Source organism: Spermophilus citellus, assembly GCF_964194105.1.
Source record: "Spermophilus citellus genome assembly, chromosome: 15".
NCBI classification, from domain to species: domain Eukaryota; kingdom Metazoa; phylum Chordata; class Mammalia; order Rodentia; family Sciuridae; genus Spermophilus; species Spermophilus citellus.
Window position 1 is genome coordinate 27207765 of NC_138195.1, and position 24650 is coordinate 27232414.

General features: G+C 38.7%; 1 protein-coding gene across 1 annotated transcript; it reads left to right on the forward strand.

Annotated features, from left to right (window-relative positions):
• Nucleotides 1–5557: 5557 nt before the first annotated feature.
• Nucleotides 5558–23809, forward strand: LIPM (lipase family member M; the record flags this gene model as incomplete). The annotated part of the gene is made up of 9 exons (XM_081268025.1): nucleotides 5558–5719; nucleotides 10961–11078; nucleotides 13856–14054; nucleotides 14905–15014; nucleotides 18375–18511; nucleotides 18655–18801; nucleotides 19995–20066; nucleotides 20919–20990; nucleotides 23540–23809. The coding sequence occupies exons 1-9, from the start codon at nucleotides 5573–5575 to the stop codon at nucleotides 23807–23809; spliced, it is 1272 nt and encodes a 423-aa protein (XP_081124151.1). The 5' UTR covers nucleotides 5558–5572.
• Between the last annotated feature and the right edge of the window lie 841 nt (nucleotides 23810–24650).

The following is a 24650-nucleotide window of genomic DNA, read 5'->3' on the forward strand; positions in this document are numbered from 1 at the left end:
GATGAGGGTCTCCTTTCACCATCCATCCTATTCCCCTTCTCCCTCCCTTTCCCTCCCACCCCTATTCCCTATCTAGAGGTAATCTTCCTCCCTTGCTCTCCCTCCCAACCCCATTTTGATCATTATACAAAATACATGTATGAAGATGTGAATTTGGTGTCAACATACCTTATATACAATCAGAGATATGATAAATTGTGGTATAAAGGTGTACTAAGAAATGTAATGTTGGGCTGGGGTTGTGGCTCAACGGTAGAGCGCTCACTTAGCGCGTGCGAGGCCCTAGGTTCAATCCTCAGCACCACATAAAAATAAATAAAATAAAGATATTTTTAAAAAGTTTACTTTTTAAAAAAATGCAATGCAAAAATAAATAAATGAATAAAAAGAATTGTAATGCAAAAAAAGTGCATGTATAAAGGCATGAATTGGCGTGAACATACTTTATATACAGAGATATGAAAAAATGTGCTCTATATATATAATAAGAATTGTAATGCACTCCACTGCTGTCATGTATTAAAAAAAATAAAATCAGGGCTGGGGCTGTAGCTCAGTGGCAGAGCGCTCACCTAGCTTGTGCGAGGCCCTGGTTTCGATCCTCAGCACCACGTAAAACTAAATAAAATAAAGGTAATGTGTCCAACTACAACTAAAAAATAAATATTTTAAAATAAAATAAAAAATAAAATCAATAAAAGATCAAAATTAATTAATTAATTTAAAAAACCCCCAAACTTAGAAGCTAAAACCACAAGTCTTAATTCTATAACATTTAGACACTTCTCTATGATGAAATAATAATAAAAGGTACCAAAAGCCAAATTTTAAAATAGAAAGAAATTATATTAACACATATAACAAAGATCAATATCTATCATAAAGAAAAAGTCTAAGCAAATGATCAGATAAAAATATAGGCTAATAACTTAAATGACCTAAATGCATTTTAAAAATCATAATCTCACTACAACTCAAGAAAATGCAAATGAAAAGTACAATGAGATGTCATCTTTATCCCATCAAATTAGCAAAATTAAAATGTTTTTTTAAATGTGAAGTTGGTTAAGGAAGATATGGAGTAACTGCCACATTCATGCCCTATTATAAGAAGCCACATTGATTCAATCTTTTAGTAGAAAATTCAGCAGTAGCTATCAAAATGTAGACTGTACATAACCATTCATCCAATGTTCACATCTATAAATTTCTGCTATAAATACATTCCCTTATGTGCATACAATATGTGTATACTAGGGCACTGGCTACGTTATTGTTTTTAATAACTAAACCCTACAAGCAAAAGGCCATGGTTGGTACATCAATATAGTTTGATCATCTTGCAAATAAGTTGTCTTTATGCAGTCATTAAGTAAAATTAGATTCAAAATATTGAAATGAAAAAGACTTTGTTGCAGAAAGTTTAGAGCTATACGTAAGTATATACATTACATATATCTTATCTATATCAATAAGGTTGGATATATTTGAGTTATATAATTATGTGTATATGTGAACACATAAAAAATCTCTTGAAAAATGCTAACACACAATCAGGGAGGAGTATAGAAGTTTATTGGATTAGACAAAAGAGAATGAAGGAAAGGGAAAGGAGGATGGAAATAGGGAAGACAGTAGAATGAATCAGACATAACTTTCTGATGTTCGTATATGAAAACACGACCAGTATAACTCCATATCATGTACAACCACAAGAGTGGGAGTTTATACACATGTATGTATACTACGTGAAAATACATTCTGCTGTCATGTATATCTAAAATGAACAAATAAAAAAAAATTTTAAAGCTACACATCAAACTGTTAATGGGATTTAAGTCAAGGAGAAAAATAGAATGTGCTCTCAATCTATGCACAGTGTTTGATGTTTTACCACAAATATGTATTCTATCATTTTTACTAAATGATATAATTTTATATTATCTAGTTTTTAAAAATAAAAAAGCAAGAATGTTGAACTAAACTGTTTCTGCAATCTATGAGGTTAGCTCTAAAACACTATGACTTAATTAAGCCTAGTTTAGAAATACATTTGAAAATTTAAGTCACCAAACTTGTGTCCATACCATTGGTTCCTTTAATGGAAAAGAAGTCAGGCATGGTGGCACATGCCTATAATTCCATGACTCAGGAGGCTAAGGCAGGAAGAGGGGAATTCCAGGCCAGCATCAACAACTTGGTGAGGCCCTAAGCAACTTAGCTAGACCATGTCTCAAAATAGAAAATAAAAAGAGGGCTGGGATGTGTCTCAGTGGTTGAGCACCCTTAGGTTCAATCCCCAGGATCATAAATAAATAAATAAATGAAAAGGAAGGGAGGAAGGCATTATTCAATGTTAGATTATATAAGGCTCTCAGGGGTTGAGTTGTCTGCCCAAGATCAGTGGCCCAGGAAATGATGGAGCCAAGATTCACAGTGGAATTGCTGAGTGGGGGATGTGATTGCTGCTCTCTACACCAGATGTTTTCTAGTTTCACAAGTTAATAGATTCTGCTTCATCTTATAAGCTTTGGGGCAGGAGACCATGGTGCTAGGGCAACTTCCCATCAGCATAACCCTTATAACCTGCATGAAATAAAATTGCTGAAATGTAATGGGTGTTCATTCTGCACCAGGCACTGCATTCCTATCACACTTAACCCTCTCAGCAGCCCAGGGGAGAAGGTGCCTTTCTTTTTCACATCATGCAAATGTGAACAATAAGGCTCGGGAAAAATAGGGAAATGTCCCAAAGCCACATACGCAGAAAGGAATGGAGCTTTTTATCTTACTCCATGGCTTAACTTCTTAATGACTACCTACACTAAATAATGTTTAAATTATTTGCTGCTAGCTAGACTTTGAGAAGAAAGAAATGACGAGGCATGGTGCTACATGCCTATAATTCCAGCAACTCAGGAGACTGAGGCAGGAGGATTGAAAGTTCAAAGTCAGCCTCAGAAACTTAGCAAGGCCTAAACAACCTAGTGAGATCCTATCTCAAAATAAAAAAATAAAAGGGCTGGAATGTTGTTCAGTTGTTATATTCCCTTGGTTCAATCCCTAGAAAAAAAAGGGAGAGAGGAGAAAGAACTGTAAATTATAAGATGTTAGGTGTTTAAGCAACTCCTAAGACAATGCTGGGAGACAATGATAAAGTTGTTTGCTTCTTTTAAAATGGAATTATGTGTAGTATTTCTGCACTGAAGTGAAATACATGTTGATTGATATACCTAAGGTACCCGTTGGAGTCAAAGTGAGAATCAGGTATGTGCAGGCAGGTCTGACCAACTGAGAGGGCAGATAAAAACCATGCCCATTTGCCTAAAGACCTCAGAGTTTCCTAAGAGGTAGTTCATGCTAAGGGAAGGAGTGGTGGCCCTCTTCTATATTCCCAGCAGCTCTGGAGGCTGCAGCAGGAGGATTGCGAGTTCAAAGTCAGCCTCAGCAACTGAGCAAGGCCCTAAGCAACTCAGCAAGACCCTGTCTCTAATTAAAAATAAACGAAGGCCAAGGAGTGAGGTGTGAGTTTGACTCCACCCAAATATTTTGGCCATTTGATCATATAGTGATTTCGACAAGAGCATTGACTCTCTCAGATTGGCTCAGTGGTACCATTCCCACTGGCTTCATGGTTGCAGTTTATAAAACCTGAAAGAATTTCTTTAATAAAACTCATTTCAACACCTGGGTTTACATAAAGCAGCACCAACTTGAAAGCCCTCTAGCCTATAACTCAAACCGAAGGGAGAGAGGGTTAAAGGGGAATTTGTAATCTCCTTGCAAAAAAACCCAGAATTTTCCCCCTGAATCAATTTATTGCTATCAACTCTCTCATGAATAAGTTTCTACAGTATTTACAAGTATATTGATCTCATGTAGGAGATGATCTTACCTGAACATACTAGAGCAAATATGCATAGATTGTATCTGCCAATTTAAATTTAAAATGAAATCAAGACTTATTCTGAATTTTTAAATCCAGAAGAGAACCTCAAGAAATAATTCACAGAGAGTGACGTGATGGCTTTCTAATATTAGATGAGACATCATCCATGAGTGAGGAAGAGGACACTGAAATGACACGTATCTACATGGTCATGATACTAAACAGTGAATTAAAATACCTGAATTTTGACTTGGGCCTTGCCACCATCTAGGCAATATCAAACAAGTCATTCAAGGTATCTTTATATTTCTGAAAATGAAAACTGAATGAGATTTTATTTTCTTTTTGGCTATATAGCATTTTAAAATCTTTGATATGTCAACATTGGAAGCCAAGTTCTTTTGCATAATTGCCTGAAGAACTCAGGCATTTTGAGGACGGGGGCTCTGTGGAGCTAGACAATGATCTCTCTGCTTTGCTAACTAGGTCAAATTGTTTTTCAGTAGCATGCAACAGATCAACCGTGATGGGGATGTTCAGATGGGTCCAGATAAGAATGGCAGGCTCGCCTTTTCACACCTATCCAGCCAGCCCAGGGCGTCTTGCCTGAGTCACTTGGGCAGACACTCACAAACTCATCTTTCCGGTTCCAGCTTTGGCTTCTTCACCCACCACATTCCCAAAGTCTGCAAATTGGCATGGCAGCTGTTAGTTCATTTCTGAAGAGTTGATATAAAAGTAGAGAAATCTTTCACTTGAATCTTTTTTGCTAATATCTAACACATCTTTACTTAAAAGAACAAACAAATCTCCTTTCCTAGCTGCTCAATCATTAATTGGTCCAGGAATTGCTCAGATTGCCTTACAGTCAATTGCACTGGGACTTCAGTTCATGGCAATAACTAGGTTGTAACTCACCATTTCATTTATTGCAGATGATTTAATTACTAGGTATCAATCTCTCGGCAATTAGCTAGTGATTGCAAGCCAAATTGAAAATTTTGTATCTGTTTAATTGAACTAGACAAGAATGGACTAAAACATAGATTTGTTTGTTTTCTTCCACTCAATGTTCTCACTCATCATTAAAATTTAGAAAATGCTTTGTGATTTTTGACATTTTAAATAAAAGTATTTCTCACTACATTTATTCTTCAACAAAGGACAGTAATCATTGAAGCTGCAGAATATGACTACAGAAACTTGCAATGTTCTCTGCAATGTTCTCCGCAGGCTCCAGATCTTGCTACATGTCAAAGAAAAATATAAACTGGGTTGTGGGGAGGTGCTCCTTACGGTCCTTATTACCCAGTGATGAAGAACAGGGATTTTATGGGCTGTATCATGTGCATAAAACTCATTACCCAGTGATGAAGAACAGGGATTTTACAGGCTGTATCACGTGCATGAAACTCCGGGTTGCATCAAAGCAAATTCTACACACCTAGAAGTTGAAGGATTGGTGATTACAAGTTGTGTGAGGGAGGAGCGGGAGGAGCCAAATGGTGTTGGGACATCCTAGGCAGTTCCAGTCTACTCTGTCCTGTGAACTAAGTTGTTCAATTCACTTGAGCATTTGGAGAAGGAATTGGACCTGGGAAATATATAAAAGGGTTTGGAAATCTGTAGATCCCTCTTGTGACTTCAGATGTAGTTGTTTAAAATAAATGCAGATGTTGGACCATGTCAGAAATCTTGTCAAGAGTGTGGATTGTTTCACACAGAGTGGAGATGTGGCTTCTCATTCTGGTGGCGTATTTGTTCCAAAGAAATGTGAATTCAGGACATATGCCTACTATAGCTGTGGACCCAGAAGCATTCATGAATGTTGTAAGTTGGGGTTTTTCATAATGTTTTGGGGAAGTGGAGTGACCTATGTGTTCATGTGTCATCGGTGTGATATCTGCATTGTGTATTATATATTTATATCTGGTGGCAATTCATGCTAGCAGGGCACAGTGGTAAAATAGGTAATCGGGCTGGACAGAAGGCTACACTGGGTGTCAGTAGTCCTGGGGCTCCACCAATTCAGTAAACTTGGGTGAACAGCTTCCTTCCTTTGGGCTTCACATAATTTATCTTTTCTTTTAACTCGTAGGTTCATCCTATGAGCAAGAAGTAACTGAGGTGTTTGGGGCCCATCTCAGATCCCTGATTGCTCAGACCCATTTTGTCTGTGCTTTTATTCTTTTTCTACTTTCTCCCACAACGTAAGGTATCAGCCCTAACTTCTTGCTAGCAGGCCACCTACTTCTGGTAGCATCTGGTACCATTCTAATCTACGCTTTTCACCCTGCTCTGGACTGCTCACTCTGTTGATGACAATAAAAGGATCCTGTGAGTTCTGGAGAAGGCCTCTTGTGAATGAAAGGCATGAATAATAACACACTTCTTTATATCTCCCAGGGAATTTTTTTGCAGCTTACTTTCAAATTCCAACCCTTATCCCATAGCAGACATTGTGTTAAAAGTAACAAAGATATTATTTTATTTCGTCTTTACTGCCCTATGCAGTAGATAACATCATGACCATTTTCAAATCAAGAAACTGAGATTGAAGAAGTTAAGCAAGTTAAACAAGGCCCCACACTGGTACATGGCAGAGCTACAATTTAAATTCAGGCCCGCCTAAACTTTACAAAGCCTATAATTATAACCACGGTGCGTGCAATAAATAATAAACCCTCCTAGGTGAGGAGGAGGAGGAGGGGCTACCTCTAGATGAGTGAGATGATTGTGTGTAATGTCCACAACAAGAACTCATCTAATTCCTCCCAGAAAGAAGAAACTTAACATATGTTTTTGTAGGTTTAAGACTCTTTTTTATAAAAACCTATTTTTGTGAGTTCTAAAATTGACAGGCAGTAGAAATATTCTGAGTCTGCTATCAGGTTCCTTCTGACCATCCCAATGACTGACAGATGGTTTGTCTAAATAGTAAATATATTAGTATAAACCCTTGGGGAGTCATTTTTTGGGGCCCTGAGACTGTCCTGTACAGATTACTATGTTTTATATGTGAAGGGAATTTCTTTTGACTACCAACAAAGACAATCTTCCTAGCTCTCCCCATACTACTGGGTCTTCAAGATTTCTTAAGAATAAAACCCATTGAATTGTTCTCTGCCATTGAGCAGGAGGTTTATATAATTATTGGTGTAAATTCATCAATAGAATAAAAATAGTTGAATCTGAATTGATTTTGACTCTGTATCCTGATAAATATGGATTGTAGTCTATCCTATACTTTGGTATACAACTGGCTTCATTCATGTATATTTTTAGCAAGTGTTTATTGAGCACCTACTAGACACCTGATACGGTGCTATGCACTGAAGTCACAGAGAGATCTCAGAATATCAAAAGCCTTGACTTCATGGAGCTCACAACCCAGCAGGGAAGACTATCAGTTACTAATTAGGAGAATAATGAATTCAAAGAATAAAACATAAAACAGAAGGAACTAATCAGGAAGCTTAAGAAAGTTGCTAAAGTAGGGTTTCTCACCTGACATTGGAAGGATGAAGAGGACTTAGGTAAGAGGGTGGTGGCCGAGAGGTCAGCATGTGGGAGAGCTGGAGCAGCTGGGAACATGCCATCTTCAAGGAGCTGAAGACAGGCTCTGGTGAGTTGGCTTTTAAACACTGAGATCTTTTGTTATTACAAAATAATATGTTTCATTATAGAAAATCTGAGAAAATGCAAAGGAGACCAATAATCACTAACAAACCCTGGACCCAGGACTACCCACTAACAACTGTGTCACAAAGGCTCTTGTTTTCTTTAAAAGCTATGACTTTTTCTGCTATCTCAAGCAAGGAGGAAGAGTGCCATGCAATTGACTGTTCTCTAACCTTTTTTCTACTTCATCTATGTCATGAGAATTTCCCAAAGAGTTTAAATAACCTTCTAAGCACATCATTTCAACTTCTCACATGAAGTTCCATTTGTCGGGGGAGGGTGTATATTTTTCTCAGGTTCTCGGGGGAGCAGACAGACTGTAAGGCCGAGTTGATGTTCAGGTTGTTTTCTAAGGAGAACCCTTAGAGATGGGTGCAGTGGTGCACACCTGTAGTCCCAGCTACTTGGGAGGCTGGGGCAAGAGGAGCACTGGAGTACATGAGTTCAAGACTAGTCTCAGAAATAGAGTGAAACCCTGTCCTGTCTCAAACACACACACACACACACACACACACACACACACACACACACACACCACAGAGAGAGAGAAAGAGAGAGAGGGTGAGCGAGCGCTTTGGGATCAACAGCTGTGGAAAGGAGTAGCAGGAATGGGTAGAGTGTGCATTATGATTTGGACTCCAAAATAGCCTCAACAAACCTCCTGGGGAGCTTGAGAACTAGAAGCATCTGGACTGAGATGCCCAGTCTTTGTACCCCAAACAAATCAGTCTTTGAATGTGGCAGGAAGGGAGGTGCCTTTGAAAAAAAGTGATTCTCTAGAGTTGAGGCCATCCCTAAAGAGGGTGACAGCCAAGGCTCTCTGCTGACAACAGCAGATTGGACAGGTGCTTCAAGGAAGGGGGATCTGGGAAGAGCTTCTCAGCATCCACCAGAATGTTCATTTAACCAATGTCCCAATATAATATTTTATTTCTATAAATAAATGCTGGCATAAACATCCTTATCATTATGCTTTAATATATATCTCTGATTTTTTTCCTTAAGTTAAATTTTGAAGAATGGACAATGGGATTCGAAGTTAAATGTCAAATACAGTTCTAATTTGTGAATTTACAATTAAATTAAAAATTTAAATATTTAGAGTTTAAAAATACATACATATATTGATGAACTACCCTCAAAAATGGTTATGCAAACTGGCAAGTTGAGAAGCAGTATCCCATCCTTCAGGCTATGTTGGGCCTGTATTTTTATACCCACAAATTTACGTTCTAGGCTGGGGATGTGGCTCAAGCAGTAGCGCACTTGCCTGGCATGCTTAGGGCGCTGAGTTCGATCCTCAACAACACATAAAAATAAAATAAAGATATGTGTCCACCTAAAACTAAAAAATAAATATTAAAAAAAGTATATCCTACTACTGTCATGCATCTGTTGATTATCTGTAAACAGTGTTCACTGAGGCTGGGATGCTCACGCCCACAATGCCTACTTCCTCAGTTCCCTTGAGTAACTTCTTTTCAATCCTCAAGGCCCAGCTCAAATCCTTCCTTCACAGGGCCTTGCCTGACTAGCCCTGCTCCTGACGCTCTCCCCGCTCACGATTCCTTTACTCTCTCCTTCACTCACATCTCTCAACCCTCATTGAAAAATAACCTCTAAATAAACACTTGTCACCGTTCTCTGTTCTGATGTTTTACATATTTATTTTATCTCCCTAAGTAGTCTCCAATAGTGATCCTTGAATGTTAGTTCCCAGACCAGCAGAATCAGCATTACCTGGGAACGTATGTCATTGAGGCCAGATACAATGGCCCACACCTGGACACCAGCTGCTTAAGATCCTGGAGGATTGAAAGTTCAAAGCCAGCTTCAGCAACTTAGTGAGGCCCTAGGTAACTTAACGAGACACTATCTCAAAAAATAAAAAGGGCCGGGGATGTGGATGTTAAGAGCCCATAGGTTTAATTCCCGGTACCAAAAAAAAAAAAAAAAAAAAAAAAAAGAAATGTCATTGGATACTGACTCTATTAGAAACTTTGAGAGTAGAGTCCAGCAATTTATGATTTAAGCTAAGTAATTCTGATGCATGCTGAAAATTTTAAAATTAAGTATGCAATGGTGCTACACACACACACACACACACACACACACACTACATTCCATAAGATATGGTTAAGTTATAATTACAGTAGCAGCCAATATCAATTGAGGACATACTACAAAATGCCAGGCATTTGGTAATTAGTGATATATGTTTATCATCTTTTTACAACACTGTTATGCAGTATGAACCAACAAATGAAAACAATTTAATCAAATTTCCCAAGATCATATGGTCAATTTTTGTATTAGTGTTAGAGTCAGGATTAAATCTTGAACAGTAGGACCATAGGGCTTTCCTCTTGATGACCATGCTCTATTCTACGTCAGGCATTTGGCACTTGGCTTCTTTTCTCTTGCTCATTTTAAAGCATCCTTGAAAAAAATAGTTCTCTGCTTCTCTGGATGATGACAGTGAGCAAGAACAGTGAGGATGCTTAGGTGATCTCTGCAGCTTCCTATTTTACAAAGAGGTTTCTACACATAACCAGTGCATGGAGTAGGGACTTTTAACCAGGAGCCCATATATAGGCAACAAGGATCTGAAACCCCTGAAATTATATGCAAATACATTTTTGTGTGTCCATGTGTATATCATTAAAGCCTTGAATTCATAAGGGCTCTTTAATCTAAACTTGTTAAGAATCGCTGCTCTTGAGTATGTCGTTTTAGAACTGGAAAGAACCTTAGGGAAGGCATGGCCCAGGGATTCTCATAAATTGTTCTGGAATAAGTCCCTGCTGGCTGTATTAGAATCACCTGATTTCTAACTTGAAGTAGAACCAAGAATCTGTATGCTTAGATGCCCTGGATGATTCTGATACATATTCGGTTTTTGGAATCAGTGTTCTCATCCAGTGCTTCTCAAACAATAGAATGCATTAGAATTCCTTTAAAAGATTGTTAAAATAAAAATGACTGGGCCCTCTTAGAGTTCCCAATTCAGTATGTTTGGTTGGAATGTGATAATCTGCATTTCTAACAAGTACCCAAGTAATGCTGATGCCTTGGGCCCACTCTTTGAGAACCATCACTTCAGTCCAGGTTCCATATTACGAATAAAGAAAGTGAGGGAGAATGTAGCTCATGGTAGAGCACTCGCCTAGCTTGGCTGAGATCCTGGAGTCAACCCCCAGCATCATAAAAAGTGAGGACTGGAGAGGGTTGGCTGTTTTTTTTTTTTTTTTTGAGGTAACATGGTTTGGGAAAATCAAGGGCTTTTTTATCTATGTCTTTCAGCATCCAAGAATCAACGCTTTCTTCTGAATCCTTGCGAGTACAGCCATATAGAGCTGAATTCAGAAATAAATTGTGCTTTTTCCATAGAGCGAAATCATCCTCCATAAAGGCTACCCCTGTGAGGAATATGAAGTTGCAACTGAAGATGGGTATATCCTTTCCATTAACAGAATTCCTCAAGGCCTACTATCGTTTAAGAAGAAAGGTATGGTTTGCCCAGTGTCACCCCAACACAGCAGCTTCCTTGTAGCTGCGACTTCCTTGTGATTTCTGTTTATAGAAGTCAGGATTCTTAGTGCAGCCAGGGATCCATCAGTCAGGTCAAAGGATGGTGTTAGTTTCCCCAGAATCTCCATCACCACCACCCTATCCCACCCAACACCCATCAGTTATTTCAAATAAACATACAGTGTTTGCTTTTTTAAAAAAAACACCTATAGACTGAGTTGGGGGTTAGTTCAGTGGTAGAGCATGTGCTTAGCATGTATGAGCCCTAGGTTTGAGCCCCAGCACCAACAAACAAACAAAATCCAAAACAAGATAAACTACCTTCAATAAAAATCCATTTCTTCACCTCTTCTAGCACTTAACTCTTTTCCCAAAGTCCTCCTGTATAAATGTTCTAGAATATTCAATGATGATCCCTTGAACAGACCTCACCAACCCATACCAGTGAAGAATGGAAACTCTACTACGCTCACCACCTCACATTTATACACTGTATTCCCCATGCAAAGAGCACTTTAAATATTTAAAATGTCTTCTCGTTTTTCTTCCTTTGTTTTTTTTTATTGTTGGTTCTTTTTAGTTATATATGACAGTAGAATCCATTTTGGTATATTATAAAAGCATGGAGTATGTATAATTCTAATTAAGATCTAAATCTTATGTTTATACACAATAGTGGGATTCACTGTGGTGTATTCATAAATATACATAGGAAAATTATGTCAGATTCATTCCACTGTCCTTTCTTTTCCTATCTCCCCTTCCTTCCCTTCATTCCCCTTTGTCTAATCCACTGAATTTCTGTTCTTCCCCTCACCCGCTTATTGTGGGTTAGCATCTATGTATCATATAAAACATCTGACCTTTGGTTTTTTGAGATTGGCTTATTTTACTTAGCCTGATAGTCTTCAGATCTACCCATTACTGGCAAATGTCACAATTTCATTTTTCTTTATGGCTGAATAATATTCCACTGTGTACATATGCCAGAATTTCTTTATCCTCTCATCTATTGAAGGGCCAGTAGGTTGGCTCCATAGCTTAGCCATTCTGAACATTAATGTGGCTGCGTCACATATACAGGTAATATAATTTCTGTTTTTTAAATATATTTTTAAGATTTTTTTAGTTGTAGATGGACACAATGCCTTTATTTTATTTATTTATTTTTATGTGGTGCTGAGGATCAAACCCAGTGCCTCATACATGCGAGGCAAGCACTCTACCACTGACCTACAACCCCAGTCTAGATAATATCATTTCTTAAGTTCTTCTTATATACCAGGTACAATAGTAAATGCTTTACTATCATTTAAGGTTCACCATAACCCTAAGAAACTGCCACTCACAGAGGTTATATCACTTCCAGAAAGTCTGTGCTAGCACTTGCTAGAATGTTGCACTCAGATCCATATCTGTTTGCCAGTGTAGCCCTTGTTTTTAACTAGAATCAGAAAATACTGGGAAACACTGTTGGCCTTCAGCATAAATAAGCTTCAGGGTTCTTGTTTGGTTCCAATTTTTACTCATGTTATTTTTTGAAAATCAACTCCTTTTTTACACTAGAGACCCAGTTGTACTTTATGTATGTCCAACATGTTTCCACCTCAGTGCCTTTGAACTTAAGTTCTCACTTGGACCATCAGATGTCTATGCAGCTTGCTCAGGCCCTTCTTCCCTGACCTACCTTCTCAAAACAGCAACCCCTTGCCATCTGGTCACAGCTGGCCCCTTACCCGGCTTACTTTTCCTTCCAGCATTTAATATTCCCTAATATGGCAGATAATTGCTTGTTAGTGTATCATCTGTCTCTCAGTGGGAACAGGGACTTCATCTATCTTGTTCCAAGGCAGTAAGACTATTGAGCACATTGTAGGTGCTAATAAATATCTTTTAAAAGGATGAATGGATTCTGTATAAAAGAAAAAAAAATGAGTTGCCTAGGAACATGGAGAGACCTTTCACTAAGCCCCACAGATCCTGAAAGGTGAGCAAGGCATGCCACTTTAAAGCAATTAGCAACTACTAAGCAAGGGGTTCAGCCGCAGCCCCGTTCATGGATCAAGTTTGCTTTCTCATACCCTGCTGACTTACACAGTTCACTCATGCTGAGCAGCTTGGGGTTCAAGGAAGCAGCCTTCTAGTCCAGTTGGAGGAACAATCCCCCCCAGTGGCTGATATTGTTCCTGTAGATTCCGTTTGCCTCTTCTGGGCTATTCTTAATTTATTATATGTTTATTATATGGATATAATTCCTTACTATAACTTTATTTTGATGCTCAAATTCTCCTTCAAGCTGGCTTGAGAGTCCTTTTGACCTGAAGGACCCTTAAACAATATATATGTATAGTATACTCTCTACTGGGGCACTTCTAATATTTTCTGAGGAGCACAGACAACTCCAGTAATAATAAATAAATAAAAACAACAATGGAAACTGAATTTTATTCTTTTGGGGTTTTTTTTTTGGGGGGGAGGGGTAGCCAGGCATCATGCCATCTGTTCCTTGTGCCTGATCATATTTAATATTAAAAAGAAGCATTTTACTGATGATGAGGAAATTGGGACACAAAGGTGTTTAGCAATGGGCCAAGATAATCAAGCTATCAAGCAGCTGAATCAGGATTCTGTCTGTATCTGATCATAACCTTTCATAATTTTTTGTTTTGTCTGACCTGAAAGCCCTTGCACATTAGGCAATAACAAGAAGAGCAGAGAGCACTTTACACATGTGGAATTTTCTCTTGACTGCAGGTTCCAGGCCAGTGGTGCTCCTGCAGCACGGCCTGCTTGGAGATGCCAGCAACTGGATTTCCAACCTACCCAACAACAGCCTGGGCTTCATTCTGGCCGATGCTGGTTTTGATGTGTGGATGGGGAACAGCAGGGGAAACACCTGGTCTCGGAAACACAAGACCCTCTCCATAGAGCAAGATGAGTTCTGGGCTTTCAGGTACATGGAGGAAGGTAGATATGGATGTCTTGGGGAGAACTAGGTAAAAAATTATAGCTTCTAGTTTCTGGAGAATTCACTTTGGTTGTGTCATCAATATCCTAATATGATAATCCTGAATTTTCTTAATTCACTAGTAATTCTTTGGGGGAAGATGGAGAATATTGGGTCCCTACATAGAAAGTTGGGTCTAGCTAATGGAGAGAAAATGCTCATGGGTGTCATGTGATTGAGGCTGGAATGAGAGAAGTGTAGACCCATTTCCTTGCAGATGGGTATCCTGAGACTGACTCCCATGAATGATAACAAGGGGAGTGGCCCCCAAAAGGAGAAGAGACCAGGTGGCATATAAAGGAGGGGGGGACTGTTATACCTTGGGGCCCATCGATTTGATTAACATCTCTCATGGCCTAACAAATAGTTACTGTTTTTACCTAAATTATATATTGATATGCAACCTTCTCTTTATACATTTCATCAAAGAGTTCCTGCCATGTCTTTAATATGTTTCCTATAAAGGAATCTGTATGACCTGCTGCTATTCTGCTAACTGTATAAGAGGACCCCTCCATTAGGAGGTGGATCGTGTGCTCAAATAAATATTCACTGATGACCATTGTTCTATGATAACATCTAGAGAATGCAGAGAGGTTCACTGACAGCCTGTGACCCCAGTGACACCCATGGATGGCAAGTTTGAAGCAAGTCCATCTGAGTCATGGGAGGGGCATAATGATGAGCTATCAGGGCTGACCAGTCAAGACCTTATTTGCAAATCCTGGGAGGGGGCAGTAATTCTGTCTGTATCTGATCATAATTTTTCATATAACTTTGTCTTTTCCCCTTGTAGTTATGATGAGATGGCTAGGTTTGACCTTCCTGCAGTGATAAACTTTATTTTGCAGAAAACGGGCCAGAAAAAGATCTATTATGTTGGCTATTCACAGGGCACCACCATAGGTAGGTTCAAAGTCCATCAGGTTTGTATGCTCAGAAGAGACATGAGCCTTTGGCCCAAGCTGTGCCTGGAATCACTCCCTCATACTTCTTTCTGATTGGATGGTTTTTTCTTTAAAACTGAGCTGAGAGGAACAGGAATTGAATTGAGGGGGGGATGCAGTATGGTAGAAAGAGAAAGGGCTTTGAAATCAGAGACATGTGGATTAAAATATTGTCTTTGCCAACCCATACCTAAATATCCTTCAGCAGATTATCTAACTCCTCTGGCCCCGGTTTCCTCATCTACAAAATGGGGATGATAACTCCCTCTCAGCAGTGTTAGAACTGTTGGACTACTCGATATGATGATGTATGTAAAATCAGTGTCTACTCTCCTTTTGCTTTGGATGATTTTGTGAAAGACTTCATAGGTGGCCCATAGGATCCAGAACACTTACCCGGGAAGACGGAGATTGTGGTCATCTTAGCTCCTTATCAGATCAAAGTCAATAGGTGAAGTGTGATAGGCTTAGATTAGGAGGCAGAAATATTTCAGGAGGCATGGCATGTGACGTGAGGAGTCGGCGTTCCAGAGAGAGAGATCTCTTTACCCTCATCCTGAGGCCAAACCCTAAGATATAGGCCAGGGTACACTTTTCGAAGGAGAAAAGTGAGCAGTCACTTACTATAAGTAATACTCATTCTTTAACCAGGACAGCTGTGTCCAGCCACCAGGATAAGGTTTATACTCATTATTATGGAAATATATGGTTTTGTAAACAATTTATTTTTGGGCCCCCTTTGGCATCTGTATTTTAATAACATCTTTATATCATGCAAGCCTTCATAATAATAATAGCCTTTTGCCAGGCACAGTGGTGCATGCCTATAATCCCAGTGGCTCAGAAGGCTAAGGCAGGAGGATTGCAAGTTCAAAACCAGCCTCAGCACACGCTAGGCACTAAGCAACTCAGTGAGACCCTGTCTCTAAATAAAATACAAAATAGGGCTGGGGATGTGGCTCAGTGGCCAAGTGCCCCTGAGTTCAATACCTGATACCCTCTAAAATAAATAAATAATTGCTTTTGTGAACACTTACTAACTGCCACCCCTTACATATGCATCATTTTGCTTTGTTTCCGCACAAGAATATGTGGGAAATATTTGTATCCCTATTTTATGGATGAATAATTTGTGGCTCATTGAAAGAGCTTAAACAAGTGCTTATACAGTAGGCTCTAAGCCAGGGCCTATACCCATGTACTCAAAACTCATGCTAAATAATCACTGTACAGTGAGGTCCATAAGGGGAATAGGAATTATATACACATTGCTAACTCCTAGAAGAGTCTTTACTGCCACCTCCAGAGACATTCTTAATATCAAATTATCCTAAAAACAAAAATAGATAACCTCTAGGATGATAGGTTCATCGACATACTGAATGCTTTATGAATACAGGCCAATAGTGGGGATACTTCAGCCAGCCTTTAGTTAACTCGAAGGTTGCTTATTGTTCCCTTGATGTGACAATATACCATGCCATCAGTCTGAAACCATGTTTCTGAGTCATGTTTCACAGACTCGGTCTGTGGATGCTGACTTGCCAGGTGATTTGCTTCTGCAGTCTTTCACAATGATCATTAAACATCATCAGCAAGCCATGAGTTCACCTTTGGCTCTTTATCTTCAAGCAATAATGGCCTCTTTACCTTCCTCTGAAATTACTCAGGTTTGGGCTCTGTCCTCAAGCAAGTAAGGAAAATAAAGTAGTTTACATACTCGCTTTGAGAAGTTTCAAGGAAAAAGGAACCACAATTATTAGAGGAAATCCAACATATATGTAAGGCAAACATTTTCTAAGAAAGCCCCTTCTGTATCAAATTATTTGGATCTCTGCTGTAAGTTGATTGGCCCTGGCAAATACATCCTAAGAAAGGAGGCTGAGAATCATGACAAACCTGGTTGGCAAAGACTAAAAAACATATGGCCAGAGCCTCTGGTCACTGACTTTTATTAAACAGAGAGCACCTGTAGTTTACCACACAGGATTAACCTGACTCCAAAGGAGGGTAAGCATAGCAGAATAATTCACTACTCATTCACTATTTTTATTTGATTCTCTCTTGTTTGTGTAAATCAAAATGCTACTTTCAGCGTATGTTGAGGATGATGTGATTCACTGGGCTTCATACTACCAGGGTTCAATTTCACATGAAGGCAAGGTGCTGATGACAAGGCTAGGTGCTATTTTCAGAGGAAAGAAGGGGCAAGAAAGCATAAGGTTTTTCAAGTGGTAAACCATGGAGCTGATAATATGGAGAACTTGAACTTGCTTTGCATTCAGAGAGGTAGTGCAGGAGGGGTTATCTAGAGTTCTCAGATGTTGACATTGCTCAGGCTTAAGGTGGGGTGTAGTTTGTGTATTTCCACCCATTCCTGCTGATGGTGTAACTGAGAGAGCAGAAGGTAATAACTGTCACTTCTGTGCCTGCCTTTCTTAGTATGTGGCTGCCAAACCTAATCAGATGGAGGGAAAAGTGGAAAGAGCCTCTTCCTCATCCTCACCCACATTCCAGGAACTAGCCTGAAGTCATGTGATTCTAGTTTTTCTCTGCCCAGCGTTCTCAACGATTCCTCAAACTGCAAATACCACGCTAGGCAGAGCATATGCAGGCTTTTTAAAAACAGACACATGGTATTTCAAATATAATGACAACATCCTGGCTTTAGGTAATTTCTCTTTTTTTCCATGGGCTCCATAAAGATCTTCCCTAAATTTTGAGGAATTTGTCTTTTTTCTACAGATATAGAAACTGAGTCACAGACTGATTTAATCAAGATCTTATGCCAAGTCTAAGGCATAAATAAGAACTGGATTCTAGTTCATTAGACAATTAACTGTCTATCAGACCATGCTACAGTTTGGGTTCCAGAAAAGTTAGGGATCAAGGAAAACCAACCCAAACCCTGAGACCCCTATGCTCATTGTTACAGAACATACCTCTTACAGAGCAAGGTAATTTCTTAAATTCTGTTTCTTTCACTATAAAGTTGATTTTTTATTTTTTAAAAAATAAGCTCAATTCTGGGAATTAGATGAGTAAAGTGTCCAGCATGTAATTACCTCAACATGTATATTTTTTCTCAAAGTCAAAATTTTTGTGTATTCAATAATTCAATTGAGAACTTATTGATTGAAATAAAATATCATAGGAACACAGAGGAGTCTTTGCTGTTGCTCCTGCCAGAAGTTTATAATTTTATAGAAGGAGAGTTAAGACACAATCACACTTAATTATTAAAATATTTTAACAAATATCCTTTTTACAGGTTCTAGGACATTCTGTGTCCATGATGACAAATATTTCTCTCTTACAGGCTTTATTGCATTTTCCACGATGCCAGAGCTGGCTCAGAAAATCAAAATGTATTTTGCTTTAGCACCCATAGCCACTGTTAAATATGCAAAGAGCCCTGGGACCAAATTTTTGTTGCTGCCAGATATGATGATCAGGGTAGGTGACACCTCAGATACTCCCTTGTGTATGGAGAAGAGTCTTTCAGCCAAGTTTTCTAAAATATAAACTTTTAAGTTATAGCCAATTTTTTTTTACTGCCCATACTTTAATGATTCCTATTTTACTTCATATTTTCACAGGGATTGTTTGGCAAAAAAGAATTTCTGTACCAGACCAGATTTTTCAGACAGTTTGTTATTTACCTTTGTGGCCAGGTGATCCTTGACCAAATCTGTAGCAATATCATACTACTTCTGGGAGGATTTAACACGAACAATATGAACATGGTAAGTAAGAGCCTAGTCTCCAAGCTTAGTCTTCCAAGTCTCCTAAGCAAAGCTGGGCATAACTAGTGTCACTCCTAGGATGTAAACTGCTGCCAGTGAAGACAGTAAAGAGAAAAGATGTACACCCAGTTATTTTCAGTTTTCAAATCATTAGGAAATGCTACAAAGCTTCAGCAGGGGCAGAAGCAAGGTTGACCTTAGATTCCAGATGGAAGATTAGAACCTGGAAGTCAACAGAGGGAACCGCCATGCGTCATCCACCTCTTCTCTCCACTGGGGTCTTTTTGGTTTAAGTTCTGTGATGGGACATCTGGGAGTTTCAACTTGGCTCAGGCATAGCCATCAATTGGAGAGTGTCACAGGATGGGTTTCCTGCGGCAAATAGATTAAAGTTGGAGATTTTTGTGTGGAATGATTTTGAGATCTGCTCTTGAGATAACACCCAAAGAAGGAAGGACACAAGATTTGGTGGGTGAAAATGTGAAGCACTGATACAGTCTCAGGACAAGCCTCAATGGATTCTACAAGGATTCGTGAAGATGGGGTGACCCTTCAGCCCTGTCCCAAGTTGGGAAGAAAGGGCTGGTCTTTATATTCTACATGTCGTTTAATGCAGACCACGCTATAATGAGGGAGGCATTGGTCAGGCGTTTCTCAGAAGCCAGGGTGATCCCAATCAAGACAGTCAGTGGAGGAATGCCAGCAGCTGGAGAAACAGATCTTTAATTCCTGAACTTTATTGTTTTTCAGTTGATAATTTCACTTATAGCTACCATTTGATAGATATTCATTTTGTGTCAGCTGCTATTCCCTATAACAAACCTATGCAAAAAATATTATCAGTATCCTCACTTTACAGATTAGTATACTGAGATTTAGTGAGTTAAATTACTTGCCCAAATTCACCTAAAAATTAAGCAGCAGAGTTAGACCCAATTCCAGAGTCCTCATTCTAAATATCTCTAGTATTTTTTTTTAAGTGAATAAGTCATTTCTAAGGAGAAACTATTCTCAGGTGAAAATTGTAGGTGCCTGAGAATATATTTAGTGATATTTTATTGATGTGCATATGTACATTACTGTCTCATAGGTAATTACTAACAAGTTGATGGTGTTTCTATCTAGAGATTTGACCTTGACAAGGTGCACATCAGTTTTTCCATGTCTCACAAACCACTCATGCTGTGTTACAGAGTCGAGCAAATGTGTATGTCGCCCACACTCCTGCTGGGACATCTGTGCAAAATATTTTACACTGGAGCCAGGTGAGAATGTTGGATTTGTAGTCTTTCTAAGGGCTCTTGCACATTTTGTCTGGAATAGTCCAAGGATGCCCTTTTGACAGTTCTGGGGTTTGTGTTTATTCCATGATGATATGCAATCTGGTCACTAATGTTTCTATAGTGGACTTGATATAGATCAGGAGAATGAGAGGAAAGGACAGAAATGGTTTAAGGATATCTACAGAGGATCTTAAAAATAAGATGGCCTATGTGAGAAACTTCTCTGTCTCTATCCACTTCAAAGACGGGCCTGGAATAAATTATGTTTCCACACTCCCCTTGTGGCTTCTCCAACAGCAGAGTCAAGTAGGAACAAAAATACTCAGGTGGGCCTAGGGGCCCAGAGAGATTTTCACAAAAGTCCGCTGCACTGTAGACTTCACCTATAATCTCAGAAGAAAAAGCTCTTTGTGTGTATGTCTGTGAGATGTGTGTGTGTAGAGAAATATTGCATGATCAAAATCAAAGAAAAATTCTAAATTGAATTAAGCTTTAGTCACTATCTCCCAGAATCACCACATTGCACAATTCCGGGGGGGGGGGGACTTTCCCATTGTAACCTCTAGAATTGTGTCAAATACCTATCCACATGGATTACACTGAGGGTGCACTTCTTGGAGTTGCTAATGTGGTGGTCAGGTGTTTCTGCAGTCCGTCTCTTTCCCTGAGAGAGTTCGGTTCTTGCCTTTGCACTTTCTTAAAGATTATCCCAGAATGGAAGAGAAGCTCAAAGGGTCTTGTTCTCTATTTCCCTCACAGTTTCAGATGTTACGGTAGCATATTTCCACTACCCCATCACCACATTTGAATATCTGGTAAATTTTTCTCTCCTAGGCAGTGAATTCTGGGGAACTCCGAGCATTTGACTGGGGGAGCGAGACCAAAAATCTGGAGAAAGGCAATCAGGTAAGAAAGACAGAGAGCATCTGCTATACACATATCCTTTGGAAACATGTGAGAGAGAAATTACAATGATAGGCACGTTCAGGGGTGGGAATAAAATACAAGAGTTCAAGAAGGAAATAAGAGTTCGTGTTTGACTCCATTTGAAAATGGAAAGAATTCACAGCTTAGCCAAGAGACTTCTTGGCTTCTAGAATGGAATAGAAATAATTTTTGCTAAGGCTTCCTTGTGAGCAAGACACAGGGCCTCTCTGGAACAAGATGAGGGAGATTTAGTCTAGGGATGAGTATTGTCTAGGAAGGAGAGTAGAACAATCCTTTTCTGATCAAAACAAGCAGACTAATGGGGATGGGAGTATGAGGTTGTTGCATGACACAATAAAAAGAATGGCAATTGAGGATTCCTGTGTTAGTCTTGCCTCTGCTATATAAGCTTGTGTGATAGTGGGTAAGCTGCTTTGATTCATCAGGACTCACTTAGCTTTAAAATAAAAAAAATAACTAAGCTGGGTGTGGTGGTGCACACCTGTAATCCCAGTAGCTTGGAGGCTGAGTCAAGAGGATTGCAAATTCAAAGCCAACCTCAGAAACTTAGTGAGACCCTAAGCAACTTAGTGAGACCCTGTCTCTAAATAAAATATAAAAAGAGCTGGTTATGTGGCTCAGTGGTTAAGCAACCCTGGGTTCAATCCCTGGCACCAAATATATATTTTTAATTATTGGATTAAGAAATTCTTAAGAATTATTCCTGATTACACTTTTAAGGAATTTGTGACTTGTAAGTTACAAATATGAAAAAGAATATTAATAACCCAGCAAATATGTAGCCAGTGCTATGGAATAAATAAAAAACAGAAGTATGAGGATCAGAATTGGATAAGGAGGCTATTTTGATCATAAAACTTTCACTGAGGATTATTGGTTAGCATGGGTATGAATGTAAATAAATATTGATCATACAAACAAAACGAGGGAGAATAGTGGACACAGCCTCATCTTCCTCTGAGAAGCTCACATCCTACTTAACATCCATTCTGTACATCCATCTAGACAGAAAATGCTAGGAAACTGAACAGATTATACAGTTATCCCTGGATAGCAAACTCTCAATCAGCTATCAACTACTTCTTTTTAGATCCTTCTTTACTTGTTACCTAAAAAAAAAAAAAAAAAAATATGTCTTTAGAGAAAGAGTTACTGTTCTGAGATAGTTTTAATTTGTCAACATTTAGTGGACTGAGTCCTAGAGGAAGAGATTCATGCAGACTAGACACCAGAAAATGGTAGTAGAAGGGAAAGGAAATAAAACACATAGAATGGGCTCATAGAATCAAGGTAACACGGACCAAGAGAGGACATTTAGTTCAATCTCTTCCCATATAAGATGAGAAAAAAATATGACTGACTCCATAGAATACTCCAACCTTTTATATCTAAATTAATCTATGATTCCAAATTCTTAAGGAACCATGAAGACAAAGAAGGATGTCTAAATTTGGAGCTGGGATACAATGGTAAATTTTGTGATAAGAAATGAGCCAATTCTATGGAAAATTCTGGATGCCAGTTAATCTCAAGGTCTCAGACTGCCAAGCATAATTACTAGCTCAGCTTGAAATTCCCAGGAAATAGGAAGATTATAATCCTTCTTTGGATAATTTGAGCAGAATATGGAATTGGGGTTAGAACAGGCATTTAACTTGACCTGATCAAATTACCTGAGTGCCAGAGGCCAATTTGTGATTTCCCTAAGTGTTTGGAGGTGCAGTCAAGCTGGGCCTGTGCAAGGGATGCTTGTGATCATTTAGTTTCTGTGAGGATCCAGAGGCCTTCCCAGTAGGATTTCTTGCCTTTCTATGTAGAATATTTTTAATTCTTGCCTGCTGAAGCATCTGTGAAATTATCTTTAAACACTAATAGGGACATTATTTTAAAATGTAATTTATCTGTAATATATTTACTAGGAAATCATTAAACGTTATTCAATGTCTAATCCATAAGGTGTAGGGGATGGTGATGTTGCTCAGTGATAGAATGTGTGCAGGGCATACACCAGGTCCTGAGAAAAAAATATGACTGACTCCATAGAATATTCCAACCTTTTATATCTAAATTAGTCTATGACTCCAAATTCTTAAGGAACCACTCTCGGCACCACAATCACCCACAAACTGAAGGTAATGTTTTCTCACTTGATCCTGTAATTATCCCCATTTCATAGATGAAGAAACAGGTTTAATGATATTAGGTAATTTCACCTTAAAGTAAGGAGCTGGAACAAAATTTTTATTTATTTGTTTGTTTGTTTGTTTATGTACTGGGGGGTGGACCCAGGCCCTTGTGCCTGCTAGGCAAGTGCTCTACCACTGAACTACCTCCCCAGCTAGAAACTCTTACTGGAATTCGGATGGCTCTAAAGCCCATGCATCTTTCACCACAATACATGCCATGTTTATTGTCATATTGTTTATTTGAAATATAAATTATGAGCTTGGAAGTTCAAATACTTCAAGTTAAAACTATTTCAAGTTAAAACTCTTCTTTCTCTCTAGCCAACACCTGTGAAATATAAAGTTCGAGATATGACAGTCCCGACAGCGATGTGGACAGGAGGTCAGGACTGGCTTTCAAATCCAGAAGATGTGAAGACACTGCTCTCTGAAGTGACCAACCTCATCTACCACAAGAACATTCCTGAATGGGCTCATGTGGATTTCATTTGGGGGTTGGATGCTCCTCACCGTATGTACAATGAGATCATACATCTGATGAAGCAGGAGGAGACCAACCTTTCCCAGGGAACCTGCAAGGTCAAACTGTAAAGCCTCTGATACTGACAAGTTTTGGGGACAATCTTATGGGGTTAGGGCCAGGAGTAGAGAATTTTAAGGGGAATTTCCAGAAAAAGTAGAAGAGAAGGCAGAGATACAGTGTACATTCTTTGACATTTTTGCATTTGGCACTAAAACCATTACTTAATTTTTTTTCTGATTAGTTAAACTAAACTAACTTGGTAAATTCAGGTTTTCTGTCCTATTAGGTTTTCTACCATCTTGAAGAGTAGGTTGTTCCTGACAACCAAAAAGTATCTCTATATTCCCTACATCATTCAGGGAAACCTCCTTATAACATTTATTTTTTTCTGTAAGTCATATTTTTGAAGCAGTAAAGTAAAATGACAAATTGGGACAGACATTGAGGTCACAAATCTCTGAATTATTGTTAACTTTGACAAAATAAGATGACATTTGCAGTTTGTTACTATAGACAGGGTACTACCTAAGAAAGCCAGAATACTTTAACAACAACAACAAAAAATCAAGGTACAGTGTGATTAAAATATATTAAACATCTTCAGAATAGGGCCATACTTTATAGTTATATCTTAAAGAAGATAATTAGATAATTCTGGAGGATATTTATGAGTTTTCCAATAAATGCATAATGCTCGTGTATAGCACATATGTGTATATCTGCCCCTCAATTCTAGTTTATGCCTGTTTGAGGGTTTATAGACTATTGCTAGGAGACCTACTGGCCCAATTTTCTACCTCCAATAATTAAGAAAGAAAGAAAATGTTTTACTGTCCTGCGCATAATGAAATAAATTGTTCAGTATCTTATATTTTGATCATGAGAAAGTCACTGTTAGTCTCTCCAACT